This window comes from Theropithecus gelada, chromosome 4, assembly GCF_003255815.1.
Source record: "Theropithecus gelada isolate Dixy chromosome 4, Tgel_1.0, whole genome shotgun sequence".
NCBI lineage: Eukaryota > Metazoa > Chordata > Mammalia > Primates > Cercopithecidae > Theropithecus > Theropithecus gelada.
Window position 1 is genome coordinate 74,543,981 of NC_037671.1, and position 15,691 is coordinate 74,559,671.

Consider the following 15,691-nt stretch of genomic DNA (forward strand, 5'->3'; position numbering starts at 1 on the left):
TGCTGGTGATTTAGACATTTAATTAGAAAGTTACATATTTAGTCTTAAAGCTATGAAGAACCATATTAAAATTTGGGTGAATTTTTTCTAATAGGTTATATTTGCTACAGTGAAGAAAAACTTTTTAAATTTAGTTAAAAAAATAAAAGGCAGTATATGTAACGTAAAATTGTCAGTTTAAAAATTATAATGCTAAATGAAATATTCCAGCCAAAAAATATAATGTGGAAATTTGCAGTGTAGTATTAGCCTTACTTGTAGCATGAGATTTTTCGCAAAGGGCGTTCTGCGTTGAAGAATAATTAGTAGATCTGTATCTTCTTCAGATAGTATAAATAAAAAGATGATTTGATATTTTCTTCTTCTTCTTGAACATAACCTCCTTATGTTTTGTAGTGAAATGATTTATCTGCCAAGTTATGATTAATCTGAGAAACAGGTTTTAAATGTTTTACTATATTCAGTGTTTTATAAAATTCTACACTTATTTATTATTAGATAATTTAATCATTTTAATTCGCTCGGTGATATAATTGGCGTTATTATTATTATTATTTTGAGACAGAGTCTCACTCTGTCGCCCAGGCTAGGGTGCAGTGGCGCCATCTCGGCTCACGGCAAGCTCTGTCTCCCGGGTTCATGCCATTCTCCTGCCTCAGCCTCCTAAGTAGCTGGGACTACAGGCGCCGACCACCATGCCCGGCTAATTTTTTGTAGTTTTAGTAGAGACGGGGTTTCACTGTGTTAGCCAGGATGGTCTTGATCTCCTGACCTCGTGATCCGCCTGCCTCGGCCTCCCAAAGTGCTGGGATTACAGGTGTGAGCCACTGCACCCAGCCAAGTGGCATTATTTAGAAGTGTCTATTTTATTTAAAAGCAAGTGCTTTTTTAAGGAAGTAAGGTGGCATATATTATTAGGAATACCACATATGCGCAAATTCAAAGTAATCCCTCATTTTTCAAATGAGAATATATAAAATCAAGGTTTTTATTCAGTTTAAATTTAGAAACTTTCACAATGTAGATAAAATAGACCAATGTCCACTTTTTTTTTTTTTTTTTTTTGAAACTGAGTCTCACTGTTGTTGGCCCAGGCTGGAGTGCAGTGGTGCAATCTCAGCTCACTGCAGCCTCCACTTCTTGGGTTCCAGCAATTCTCCTACCCCAGCCTCTCAAGTAGCTGAGATTACAGGTGCCTGCCACCATGCCTGGCTAATTTTGGTATTTTTAGTAGAGATGGGGTTTCATCATCTTGACCAGGCTAGTGTTGAACTCCTGACCTCAGGTGATCCACCCACCTTGGCCTCCCAAAGTGCTGGGATTACAGATGTGAGCCACCGCACCCAGCCTGGTGTCTACTTATAATATTAATATTTATGTGTGATTTACTTACATATTTCTAAATGACAAGTATTTAGATATAACTTCCTTCAATTCCTTTATCTTATGCAACAATTTTATTTAAATGCATAATGTCAGCCAGGTGTGGTGGCTGTATTCCCAGCACTTTGGGAAGCTGAGGCAGGTGGATCACTTGAGGTCAGGAATTTGAGACCAGCCTAGTCAACATGGTAAAACCCCATCTCTACTAAGACTACAAAAATTAGCGGGGTGTGGTGGCGTGCACTGTAACCCCAGCGACTAGGGAGGCTGAGGCAGGAGAATCACTTGAACCCGGAAGGTGGAGGTTGCAGTGAGCCAAGATTGTGCCACTGCCTTCCAGCTTGGGTGACAGAGCGAGACTCATTCTCAGATAAATAAATGAATGAGTGAATGCTTTATGTCGTCATTATTGACACTTTTTGAATCAGCTAACATTTTTCCAAAACATACAGTGTCAACATCCATGTATGCTATAACGTTTCGCAAGCTACAGTACTTTTTTTTTTTTTTTTTTTTTAGTGATGAGGTCTCTCTTTGTTCCCCAGTTCAGTGCTGCAGTCATAGCTAACTGTAACCTTGAACTCCTAGGCACAAGCAGTCCTTCCACCTCAGGCCCCAAGTAGTTGGGACTATAGGCACATGCCATCTATACCCGGCTACATTTTTCTTTTTTTGAGATGATGTCTCACTATTTTTGCCCAGGGTGGAGTGCAGTGGCACAATCTTGGCTCATTGCAACCTCTGCCTCCCGGGTTCAAACGATTCTCCTGCCTCAGCCTCCTGAGTAGCCAGGATTACAGGCATGCATTACCATGCGTGGCTAATTTTTTATACTTTTAGTAGAGACGGGGTTTCACCATGTTATATTGGCCAGGCTGATCTCAAACTCCTGGGCTCAAGCAATCCTCCCAAAATGCTGGGATAACGGTTAAAAGCCACCATTCCCTGCCAGTACCCGTGCTTAATGTCCCCAAATAATGTATTACTTCCCAGAGAAACCAGTTAACATCCTCCTTTCAAACGCAATCTTTAGAGAGTATGTTTAGTGACATTCTAGACTTTGCAATTAATTATTGTAGTAATTGCTAAATTTATTTTATATTTCCTTTCTCTTGTTACATTATAAAAATCTTCACACTGAAAAGTTGAAAGAATTTTGCAGTGAACTTTATATAACTCCCAGCTAAGTTCTACTATTAGCATTTTATTGTATTTGCTTTCTGTATATCTATTCATCCCTGTATGTATTCGTTTGTCTTGTTTTTTAATGCATTTCAAAATACTTGCCTCTTTTTTTGAATCTGTTAACTTCTGTAAAATAATTCAGGCTGTAGTAGGCTTAATGTGTCTTTTCCACATTGAAATAATTAGTTAGAAAATACCATTTTGTAACCACCAGTAATAAATAATTCAGGCAAGGACCATCAATAGATGCAAAAACCATTCAGTGAATGTCAAACCCCCATGACGTGCAGTTTACCTATATAACAAACCTGCACATGTACCCCTGAACCTAAAATAAAAGTTAAAAAAAAAAAGAAAAGAAAGAGTGATGGAAGGGATGTGGCAAGATGTTAACAGTTTAACAGTTAGTGAATTTAGGTAAGGAATATTTAGGTGTTCATTATAATGTTATGCCAACCTCTCTGTGGGATTTTAAGAGATAAACGAGTAATATAGGAAACATTCTAAGTACTTGAATAGAAAAGTGAAACCTGCCTTTCTTTGTAAGTCTAGAGCAATACTAATTCATCTTCTTTTTTAGTTTTGTTTAGATTTTATCAAGATACAGCTAGACGGTAAGCTATTTTATGTTTTTTTTACTCACTAAAGCTTTCTTTACACCAAAGCACTTTACAGGAATAAAAGATTTAAAAATATTCATAGAATTTATTAAGATGGTTAGTTGTTACATATATCTTCTTATCAAAGGGCATATATCTTGGTGTAAATTTCGTTCAGAAATATCACAGAGCCTAACTTTTTAGAAACCCCTTTTCATTTGGAAAAAATAAAAAAGCTTCTTTAAAGCAGTTATAAAGATTTTTTTTATTACCCACAAGAGTAATGATGTGCAGAGCATAATAAATATGTACTTACATTTAAACTTGTATTTCCTCACAATTTCCCCCATTCATGATATTACCCTCTTAAAAGTTATTTTTCCATTTCCATTTGTTTTCCTCCAGAACCAGACCGTGATCCTGTAGAGATTATTTTAAATACCTCTGATCTAACTAAATGTGAATGGTGTAATGTCCGAAAATTACCCGTAGTGTTTCTTCAGGCAATTCCAGCAGTTTATCAAAAGCTGAGCATGCAACTGCAAATGAATAAGGAGGATAAAGTTTGGAATGATTGTAAAGGAATAAATAAATTAACAAGTAAGTTGTGTAAAACAGATTATAATATGTAATTATAATACATATTGTATTTACAATAGCTGTTGAATAGCAAAATGTGAGTGCACTTTGACAGATGCCTTAGATGTATATTATCTACAATTCTCACAGCTACCTTGTGAAATAGATATTACTTTCTCCATTTTACAGATAAGGAAAAACTCACAGAAAGTGGAAGGGCTGAAGATAAAACCCAGACTTACTCATTTAGAAAGTTTCTAAGTAGATTAAAACCCAAAAGATCTGCACTCTTAACTAACACTGTAATCTGAGTAAACTAAAATTTTTTAACTGATAGGAATATTAAATGTAAATCAGCCATATAAATCTGGAAATCTTGAAACTTGGCCTGAATAGGAAGTTATTAAGTTCATAAAATGGGCCTTAAGTCTTTATAATACATAGATATGGTTCTCCAGGTTTTTTTCCTTCACCTTTAACACTTAAAGCATGGCTTGACTGCTTAGAAGATAAACACATTTCAGCAGTAATTGCTGCTTCAGCTTAATTATGAAAAAGTGTTAGCTACCAGTGAATCTGCAAGAGTTGGCACATTAGTGAAAAAATGTTTTGCAGTTAGATTCTCTTGAGATACTATCAGTTCACGTGGCAATTTTCTATTTGTGTTTGACAAAAATGTTAACTATATAGATTTAGATTTATTAGATGAAGTAAATTAGTTACATCCGTGAATAGATTTGTTCTTGAACTGTTATTAATGTATTCTGGTTCCTTCCTTCTAATAACTTAACCGAACTACCGAACTTTGCATGTAACACGCACTAGTCTTTCCAGTGATTGTTGTGTATCCACTGTATGTCAGACGTTGTGAACCTTTTTACTGGGATTTCTGATTATCTTCCCGGAAAGAATTAATAATTACTCCTTTAAAAGTATCTATTTACTTTTGTTTTTTTAGACTTATAGTTATATTTGTTTCTTTTCAGATTTGGAAGAACAATATATAATTTTAATTTTTCAAAATGGCCTTGATCATCGGGCAAATATGGTATTTGAAAGTATCATTAATGAAATTGGTATAAAGAATAACATTTCCAGTTTTTTTGCGAAAATTCCCTTTGAAGAAGCTAATGGCAGACTTGTTGCCTGTACACGAACCTATGAAGAGAACATCAAAGGAAGTTGTGGGCAAAAAGAAAACAAAATTAAAACTGTAATTATGTTTTTTAATTTTAAAAATATTCTTAAATTATGGGTAGTTTTAAAGGAAAATATGTTTTAATACTGTTCCTTTCAGTGTTAAATATTTTTAATTCTATTTCAGAATTACTTGCTTTTATGTGTGATTTGTAAACTACCTTGTGTCAAAACAGTGGTGAGTGGGTGACAAATAGTACTCGGTACAAATAGTTCTCAGAAGCATTTTTGGTTCCTCCACATTCTATCCTTATCTTTACTTTTCATCACCATTTTTTCTGTCATCCTTTTTTCTTTAAACCCTACTTCCAACATATATATGCACACACCACTACTTTCAAATGGATTGGTTACCCTGTGTCTTAGGTTTGAAAAAATTGTGGTCCATGGTGTACATTTGTGTGTAACATAGGCATATATGAGAAATGAAGAATACATGCTATTTGATCTTTATTGTCAAAACATGTATCTAATACTAGAATAACTACTCATATAGCTAGGTAACTCTGAAGCCACCTGAAGCAAAGGTCACAATACTACTATAACACATAGTATAATGGTAAATAATACAAACATAATTTTAAAACTCTTAAGTTTATTTCCTATTATAGCAACTTAGCTTTGCTGACCTAATTTATTGGGAACAGATCTCTCAAACTGCCTACAAACTTGGAAATATGGCTATCCACAGCACAATCTTGGTGATAGTTGAGCAAGGACTCCCCAAAAAACTATAAATATAGTTAGTGGGTTGAGAAAAGAACAAAAGAAGGATGGGAAATGGTTCTCTTTCTTTTGCATAGTTGGCATGGGAGACAGTGCCAACAGAAGAAAAGAGTAGCATAATGCAACTGGGATGGACTCAAACTTCAATGGAAGGTTCTTTCCTCTAAGTAACCCATTTCACTTAGCTTTATGGAGGGCTGAAACTCATTCGACTGTGTTCCCTGAGCCTCTGCCCCTGCATCTTATAGATTGCCTAGCCATTGAACTAAGAGGCAAAAACCACTTTGGTTTTTTAGAAAGGTTCTTTGAATGTTACCAGCATTATCTGATTTAATGTAGATAGTAGAGATCTTAGAGAAGTAAGATACTGAAAAATTACTGTTACATAAGTTGGGAGAGTGTCACTATCTAGAAGCTACAGATAAAAAGAAAGTGGCCCCTAGTTTTGCCTGTTTCTTATTTTTAATTGTTAAATATCATGCATACTTTCTAGTTCCATATTTTTAATCCATTTGCATTGAAAAACATTCTTGCCTTGTGCTTACCCTTTTTATTGAAACTTTTCCTAATTGACTGTAAATTGCTAATTTCCTTTACCAGGTGTCATTTGAATCTAAAATACAGCTTAGAAGCAAACAAGAATTTCAGTTTTTTGATGAAGAAGAAGAAACTGGAGAAAACCATACCATCTTCATTGGCCCAGTAGAAAAGTGAGAGAATTCTTTTATATTTGCAATGATCTTAAATGTCTTTCTGTTTTATTACATTTCAGTTGTGTATACATTTCAGTTGTGTATACATATATATAGATTTGTTTATTTGCTTGCCTTCTAATTTTGTTACAGGTTGATAGTATATCCACCACCTCCAGCTAAGGGAGGCATCTCCGTTACTAATGAGGACCTACACTGTCTAAATGAAGGAGAATTTTTAAATGATGTTATTATAGACTTTTATTTGAAGTAAGTTAATTTTCCACTGATCTTTTATTAAATCTTTAACATTCCATCATATCATATGTCTGTTTTCCAGAGTCAGGCTTTTTGAGTTTTAAATTCCATCTCTACCACTTACTGTGTGACATTTGGGGAGTTATTTAATCTGTTTCTATCTTTGCACATTTTAAAAATGAGAATTCTGTCTAAAGAGTTGTGAAAATTGGGCCAGGGAGTTGACTTACGCCTATAATCCTGACACTTTGAGAGGTCAAGGTGGGAGGATCGCTTGAGCCCAAGAGTTCAGGACCAGCCTGGGAAACAAAGTGAGACTCTGTCTCCACAAAAAACTTAAAAATTAGCCAGGCATATACCTATAATCCCAGCCACTTGGGAGGCTCAGGCAGGAAGATTACCTGAGCCCGGGAGTTCGAAGTTGCAATGAGTCATGGTGGTGCCACTGCACTCTAGCCTGGTCAACAAAGCAAAACCCTACCCCCACACCCACCCCCCAAAAACAGGAGTTGTGAGAATTAAATGAGATCGTACATATGAAGTAGTAGGAAAAATGCCTAGTACAGTGTTAGAAGTTTATGGTCTTGTAGGAAGCACAAATACGGAATTAAAGCAATGATAGAAGCATTAACATGGTGCAGACCTAGCAGTTGAGAGAATGCTTCATTATCTTTGGAGGTTGGGAGATATGAGGGACCAGGAAGCTTTCCTGGAAGAGCTTACATTATGACCCAATATACGTTATGACCCAACATACACATGTATACACCTATGTGCAGTGTCTTTATACATGTATCAATTTGTATGTTTTTACTGGTTTGTGATATAAAATGGACATGTATATGAAATAAAACAGAACTTAGCATCAGTATGCATAGTTCTCTGTAATATTTTCTAGTTTCTTATACTGTGTTTCATTAAACAAAACAAAACTTTCAAAAATTGATGCTGGAATCTGCTGAATTGATTTTATAGCCTATTGGTGGTTGCAGCTCAGTTTGGTGGGAAAACACATGTTGTTATAAAGAGCAAAGTTTTGATCAGCGAAATGATGCGATTGAATTTCTGTAAGACCATTTTGACAGGCATGACACTGTGGAAGTCTAGATGAGAGGTGATTTAAGGAAACAAGACGATTTAAGAAGCCTAATTAAGATATTTTAGTTAAAATGATGGGACGTTTTATGAGGTAGAATTGTTTAGTGTATAGAATTAGTAGTACTCCAGGACTAATTAAGTGGATATTAAGGAGGAGAGAAAAGGGTGCCAGGTAGCTCCTCGTTTTCTGGCTCAAAAGACCTGCTAAATGATGTTGGCACTAAAGCAGTGAATGCAGAAGCAGAACAGGCTTGGATGAGGAGGGGATAAGTTCCCTTTTAGATATCTGTGATATAACAAAAAGACAGTGCCAATCAGCAGTTTAGCAAATGGTTTTAGAGTTTGGTTGAGTTCTGACCAACAGAGATGGTAAGATGTTGTTTAATTGTGAGAGTGAATGAAATTGCTTAGGTAGGGATGTAGAATGAGAAAAAGAGTATAAGGACAGATCGATCCTGGAGATTAAATTTGAAGAGAGAGACCGAGAATAAAAAGGCCCCCATGAATAATTTCCAAAGCTGTTCAAGAAGTAAGAAGAGAAATTGAAGGGAAGTGAGAGCTTTAAAGGAGATTATATTCAGTGTTAACAATATAGCGGAGATCAGGGCAGATAAGGGCTAAGTATAATTTTGAGTTCACAATGACCCCAAGGTAATTAAGGTCAACTATGCAGCCTGGACTTGCATCCCAGTCCCAGGGGTAGCAAGTTACCCCTGAACTCCATTGGAGATGGTATCAGTGGAGGCCTATTGGAGACCTCCCACCCCATCCATCAGTAACAGGAAGCCCTCTGGTATCAGTGGAGGTCTAGTAGAGAACATGTACTTTTAGTCCCACCTCACAATATGAGGTAACACCCTACTACCCATTGGAGTGTGGTGCTAGAGGAAGTCTGCTAAAACACAAGAATTATATTGCTCTACATAGTTGCCAGCAAAAACAAAAACCATAATACTCAAAATGTCTAGATTTCAAAATGAAAATAATTTGCCTTACCCAGAATCAGGAAGATCTCAAACTGAATGAGAAAAGAAAGTCAATAGATATTAACACCAACAAGACACAAATGTCAGAATTATTTGACAAAGATTTTAAAGCATCCGATACAGTTGGGGTTTGTGTCCTGACCCAAATCTCATGTCCATTTGTAATCCCCACTGTTGGAAGAGGGGCCTTGTGGGAGGTGATTGGATTCTGGGGGCAGATTTCCCCCTTGCTATCCTTGTTATAGTGAGTAAGTTCTCACATGTTCTGGTTGTTTATAAAAGTGTGTAGCACCTCCCCCTTTGCTCTCTCTCACTCCTGCTCCGGCCATGTAAGATGTACCTCCTTCCTCTTCACCTTCCCTCATGATTCCAAGTTTCCTGAGGCCTCCACAGCCGTACTTCCTGTACAGCCTGTGGATCTGTGAGTCAATTAAACCTCTTTTCTTTATAAATTACCCAGTCTCAAGTAGTTCTTGTTGTTGTTGTTGTTTTTTATTTTATTTTTTTTTTGGAGATGGAGTCTCGCTCTGTCACCCAGTCTGCAGTGCAGTGGCGTGATCTCGGCACACTGCACCCTTTGCCTTCTACATTCAAGCAGTCCTTCCACCTCAACCTCTTGAGTAGCTGGGATTACAGGCACTCACTACCACACCCAGCTAATTTCAGGTAGTTCTTTAGAGCAGTGAGAGAACGGACTGATACAGCATCCATCATAAAAATGTTTTAATGAACATGATGACAACTTGTGAAACAAATGAAAACTCAAAACAATGTAAAGAAGAGAGAAATGGATGGGTCTGTAATCCTAGCAGTTTGGGAGGTCATGGTGAGAGGATCACTTGAGGCCAGGAGTTTGAGACCAGCCTGGGTAACATAGCAAAATCCTCATCTGTACAAAAAAACAAAAATGCAAAAAGGAAGAAACATAATGGAAATTTTAGAACTAAAAATGCAAAACTGAAATAATGACTTCAGGGGCTGGGCTCAATAGCGGAATGGAAAAGACAGAGGAAGGAATCAATGAACTGTCTACAAGACATGTCAAAGTAATGATATTAAATAGGTTGAAAGAAAAAGGATGGAAAAGATACACCATACAAATATTAAACAAAAGAAAGCAGAATCTGATAAACTTCTGAGGAAAGAAAATTACCAGGGATCAAGAAGGATATTTTATAATGATAAAAATGTGATCCACCAAGAAAACATACTAATCCTATGTACTAAACAACAGAGTTATAAAATGTGTGAAGCAAAAACTGATAGACCTGAAAGGAGAAACAGACAAATCCACAAATAAACTTGGAGATGTTAGTACCCCTCTCTCAACAATTGGTAGAATAACTAGAAAGAAAATCAACAAGGAGATAGAAGAACTCGACAACACCATCAACCAGCAGGATCTACTCAACATCAGGATTATATTCTTTTTTTTTTTTAATTACACTTTAAGTTCTAGAGTACATGTGCACAATGTACAGGTTTGCTACATAGATACATAGGTATACATGTGCCATGTTGGTTTGCTGCACCCATCAACTCATCATTTACATTAGGTATTTCTCCTAATGCTATCCCTCCCCCAGCCCTCCACCCCGCAACAGGCCCCGGTGTGTGATGTTCCTCGCCCTGTGTCTAAGTGAACTCATTGTTCAGTTCCCATCTATGAGAGAAAATGCTGTGTTTGGTTTTCTGTCCTTGTGATAGTTTGCTGAGAATGATGGTTACCAGCTTTATCCATGTCCCTGCAAAGGACATGAACTCATCCTTTTTATGGCTGCAACTATGCATGGTGTATTGTATTCCATGTTGTGTATGTGCCACATTTTCTTAATCCAGTCTATCATTGATGGACATTTGGGTTGGTTCCAACTGTTTGCTATTGTGAGTAGTGCCACAATAAACATACGTGTGCATATGTCTTTATAGTAGCATGATTTATAATCCTTTGGGTATATACCGAGTAATGGAATTGCTGGGTCACATGGTATTTCTAGTTCTAGATCCTTGAGGAATCGCCACACTATCTTCCACAATGGTTGAACAAATTTACAGTCCCACCAACAGTGTAAAAGCGTTCCTATTTCTCCACATCGTCTCCATCATCTGTTGCTTCCTGACTTTTTAAAGATTGCCATTCTAACTGGCGTGAGATGATATCTGATTGTGGTTTTGGTTTGCATTTCTCTGATGACCAGTGATGATGAGCATTTTCTCATGCGCCTGTTGGCTATATAGATGTCTTCTGTAGAGAAGTGTCTTCATATCCTTTGGCCACTTTTTGATGGGGTTGTTTTTTTCTTGTAAATTTGTTTGAGTTCTTTGTAGATTCTGGATATTAGCCCTTTGTCATATGGGTAGATTGCAAAAATTTTCTATAGGTTGCCTGTTCACTCTGATGATAGTTTCTTTTGCTGTGTAGAAGCTCTTTAATTTAATTAGATCCGATTTGTGTATTTTGGCCATGTGGAAGCTCTTTAGTTTAATTAGATCCCATTTGTCTATTTTGGTTTTTGTTGCCATTGCTTTTGGTGTTTTAGTCATGAAGTCCTTGCCCATGCCTATGTCCTGAATGGTATTGTCTAGGTTTTCTTTTAGGGTTTTTATGGTTTTAAGTCTAACATTTAAGTCTTTAATGCATCTTGAATTAATTTTTGTATAAGGTGTAAGGAAGGGATACAGTTTCAGCTTTCTACATACAGCTAGCCAATTTTCCCAGCACCATTTATTAAATAGGGAATCCTTTCCCCACTTCTTGTTTTTGTCAGGTTTGTTAAAGATCAGATGGTTGTAGATGTGTAATGTTATTTCTGAGACCTCTGTTCTGTTCCATTGGTCTATATCTCTGTTTTGGTGCCAGTACCGTGCTGATTTGGTTACTGTAGCTTTGTAGTATAGTTTGAAGTCCAGTAGCATGATGCCTCCAGCTTTGTTGTTTTTGCTTAGGATTGTCTTGGCAATGCAGGCTGTTTTTTGGTTCCATATGAACTTTAAAGTAGTTTTTTCCAATTCTGTGAAGAAAGTCATTGGTAGCTTGATGGGGATGGCATTGAATCTATAAATTACTTTGGGCAATATGACCATTTTCCCGATATTGATTCTTCCTATCCATGAGAATGGAATATTCTTCCATTTGTTTGTGTCCTCTTTTATTTCATTGAGCAGTGGTTTGTAGTTCTCCTTGAAGAGGTCCTTCACATCCCTTGTAAGTTGGATTCCTAGGTATTTTATTCTCTTTGTAGGAACCGTGAGTGGGAGTTCACTCATGGTTTGGCTCTCTGTTTATCTGTTAATGGTGTATAGGAATGCTTGTGATTTTTTCACATTGATTTTGTATCCTGAGACTTTGCTGAAGTTGCTTGTCAGCATAAGGAGATTTTTGGGCTGAGACGATGGGGTTTTCTAAATACACAATCATGTCATCTGCAAAGAGGGACAATTTGACTTCCCCATTTCCCAATTGAATACCCTTTATTTCTTTCACTTGCCTGATTGCCCTAGCCAGAATTTCCAACACTATGTTGAATAGGAGTGGTGAGAGAGGGCATCCTTGTCTTGTGCGGGTTTTCAAAGGGAATGCTTCCAGTTTTTGCCCATTCAGTATGATATTGGCTGTGGGTTTGTCATAAATAGCTCTTATTGATTTTCCATCAATACTTAGTTTATTGAGAGTTTTTAGCATGAAGGGCTGTTGAATTTTATCAAAGGCCTTTTCTGCATCTATTGAGATAATCATGTGGTTTTTGTGGTTGGTTCTGTTTATGTGATGGATTAAGTTTATTGATTTGCGTATGTTGAACCAGACTTGCATACCAGGGATGAAGCCGACTTGATCGTAGAGGATAAGCTTTTTGATGTGCTACTGGACTATGTTTGCCAGTATTTTATTGAGGATTTTTACATCAGTGTTCATCAGGGATATTGATCTAAAATTCTCTTTTTTTGTTGTGTCTCTGCCAAGCTTTGGTATCAGCATTGATGTTGGCCTCATAAAATGAGTTAGGGAGGATTTCCTCTTTTTCTGTTGATTGGAATAGTTTCAGAGGGAATGGTACTAGCTCCTCTCTGTACCTCTGGTAAAATTCGACTGTGAATCTGTCTGGTCCTGAACTTTTTTTGGTTGGTAGGCTATTAATTATTGCCTTAGTTTCAGAGCCTGTTACTGGTCTATTTAGAGATTTCAGAGCCTGTTACTGGTCTATTTAGAGATTCAAGTTCTTCCTGGTTTAGTCTTGGGAGGGTGTATGTGTCCAGGAATTTATCCATTTCTTCTAGATTTTCTAGTTTATCTGCGTAGAGGTGTTTATTCTCTGATGGTAGTTTGTATTTCTGTGGGATCAGTAGTGATACCCCCTTTATCATTTTTTATTGCGTCTTTTGATTCTTCTCTCCTTTATTAGTCTTGCTAGCGGTCTATCAATTTTGTTGATCTTTTCAAAAAACCAGCTCCTGGATTCATTGATTTTTTTTTTTGAAGGGTTTTTTGTGTTTCTAGCTCCTTCAGTTCTGCTTTGATCTGAGTTATCTCTTGCCTTCTGTTAGCTTTTGAATGTGTTTGCTTTTGCTTCTCTAGTTCTTTTAATTGTGATGTTACGGTGTCGATTTTAGATCTTTCCTGCTTTCTCTTGTGGGCATTTAGTGCTATAAATTTCCCTCTACACACTGCTTTAAGTTAAGATGATTTAAATGTGTCCCAGAGATTCTGGTGCATTGTATCTTTGTTCTCACTGGTTTCAAAGAACATCTTTATTTCTGTCTTCATTTTGTTATTTACCCAGTAGTCATTTAGGAGCAAGTTGTTCAGTTTCCATGTAGTTGGGCAGTTTTTTGAGTGAGTTTCTTAATCCTGAGTTCTAATTTGATTACACTGTGGTCTGAGAGACAGTTTGTTGTGATTTCTGTTCTTTTACATCTGCTGAGGAGTGTTTTACTTCCAATTATGTGGTTGATTTTAGAATAAGTGTGATGTGGTGCTGAGAAGAATGCATATTCTGTTAATTTGGGGTGGAGAGTTCTGTAGGTGTCTATTAGGTCTGCTTGTTACAGAGCTGAGTTCAGGTTCTGGATATCCTTATTAACCTTCTGTCTCGTTGATCTGTCTAATGTTGACAGTGGGGTGTTAAAGTCTCCCATTATTATTGTGTGGGATTCTAAGTCTCTTCGTGGGTCTCTAAGGATTTGCTTTATGAATCTGGGTGCTCCTGTATTGGGTGCATATATATTTAGGATAGTTAGCTCTTCTTATTGAATTGATCCCTTTACCATTATGTAATAGCTTTGTCTCTTTGATCTTTGTTGGTTTAAAGTCTGTTTTGTCAGAGACTAGGATTATAACTCCTGTGTTTTTTTTGCTTTCCATTTGCTTCGTAGATCTTCCTCCATCCCTTTATTTTGAGCCTATGTGTGTCTCTGCATGTGAGATGGGTCTCCTGAATACAGCACACTGATGGGTCTTGACTCTTTATCCAATTTGCCAGTCTGTGTCTTTTAATTGGGGCATTTAGCCCATTTACATTTAAGGTTAATATTGTTATGTGTGAATTTGATCCTGTCATTATGATGTTTGCTGGTTATTTTGGCCATTAATTGATGCCATTTCTTCATAGCGTCGATGGTCTTTACAATTTGGCCTGCTTTTGCAGTAGCTGGTACCGGTTGTTTCTTTTTCATGTTTAGTGCTTCCTTCAGGAGCTCTTGTAAGGCAGGCCTGGTGGTGACAAAATCTCTCAGCATTTGCTTGTCTCTGAAGCATTTTATTTCTCCTTCACTTATGAAGCTTAGTTTGGCTAGATATGAAATTCTGGGTTGAAAATTCTTTTCTTTTTTTTTTTTTTTTTTTTTTTTTTTGAGATGGAGTCTCACCCTTTTGCCCAGGCTGGAGTGCAGTGGCCGGATCTCAGCTCACTGCAAGCTCCGCCTCCTGGGTTTACGCAGTCCTCCTGCCTCAGCCTCCCGAGTAGCTGGGATTATAGGCCCCCGCCACCTCACCTGGCCTGGTTTTTTTTGTATTTTTTTGGTAGAGACGGGGTTTCACCATGTTAGCCAGGATGGTCTCGATCTCCTAACCTCGTGATCCGCCCGTCTCAGCCTCCCAAAGTGCTGGGATTACAGGCTTGAGCCACCGCGCCTGGCCAAAAATTCTTTTCTTTAAGAATGTTGAATATTGGCCCCCACTCTCTTCTGGCTTGTAGGGTTTCTGCTGAGATATCCACTGTTAGTCAGATGGATTTCCCTTTGTAGGTAACTCGACCTTTCTCTCTAGCTGCCCTTAACACTTTTTCCTTCATGTCAAGCTTGGGGCATCTGACAATTATGTGTCTTGGGGTTGCTCTTCTCGAGGAATATCTTTGGGATGTTCTCTGCATTTCCTGAATTTGAATGTTGGCCTGCCTTGCTAGGTTGGGGAAGTTCTCCTGGATAATATCCTGAAGAGTGTTTTTCAACTTGGTTCCATTATTCACATCACTTTCAGGTACGCCAGTCAAACGTAGATTTTTCACATAGTCTCATATTTCTTGGAGGCTTTGTTCGTTTCTTTTTACTCTTTTTCTCTAACCTTGTCTTCTTGCTTTATTTCATTAATTTGATCTTCAGTCACTGATAACCTTTCTTCCACTTGATCAAATTGGCTATTGAAGCTTGTGCATGCATTATGGAGTTCTTGTGCAATGGTTTTCAGCTCCATCAGGTCATTTAAGGTCCTGACCTCGTGATCTGCCCACCTCGGTCTCCCAAAGTGCTGGGATTATAGGCGTGAGCCACTGCGCCTGGCCAAATTTTATGTTTTTACCACAATTTTAAAAAATATTATCTATCAGTCCTAATGTATACTACCTGAATACAAACCAAGCTACTGAATAGCCTGAAGTGAATGTATAGATAAATGTTTTTGTTGTTGGATGGAGTGTTTTGTGAATGTCAATTATGTGAAGTTGGTTGATATTACTTTTTCAGCTCATCTTCATACTTACTGATTTTCTGCTTACTT

At 37.3% G+C, this 15,691-nt stretch overlaps 1 protein-coding gene across 2 annotated transcripts in view; it reads left to right on the forward strand.

Annotated features, from left to right (window-relative positions):
• Positions 1-7,565, forward strand: part of SENP6 (SUMO specific peptidase 6) — a 78,515-nt gene extending 70,950 nt beyond the window's left edge. For both annotated transcript variants that reach the window (XM_025382708.1, XM_025382707.1), the window contains 5 exons: positions 3,149-3,182; positions 3,573-3,767; positions 4,733-4,959; positions 6,270-6,379; positions 6,515-7,565. In XM_025382708.1, the coding sequence (XP_025238493.1) occupies positions 3,149-3,182; positions 3,573-3,767; positions 4,733-4,959; positions 6,270-6,379; positions 6,515-6,635 (687 nt within the window). In that variant the 3' untranslated portion in view covers positions 6,636-7,565. The remainder of the gene's footprint in view (positions 1-3,148; positions 3,183-3,572; positions 3,768-4,732; positions 4,960-6,269; positions 6,380-6,514) is intronic.
• Positions 7,566-15,691: the final 8,126 nt, after the last annotated feature.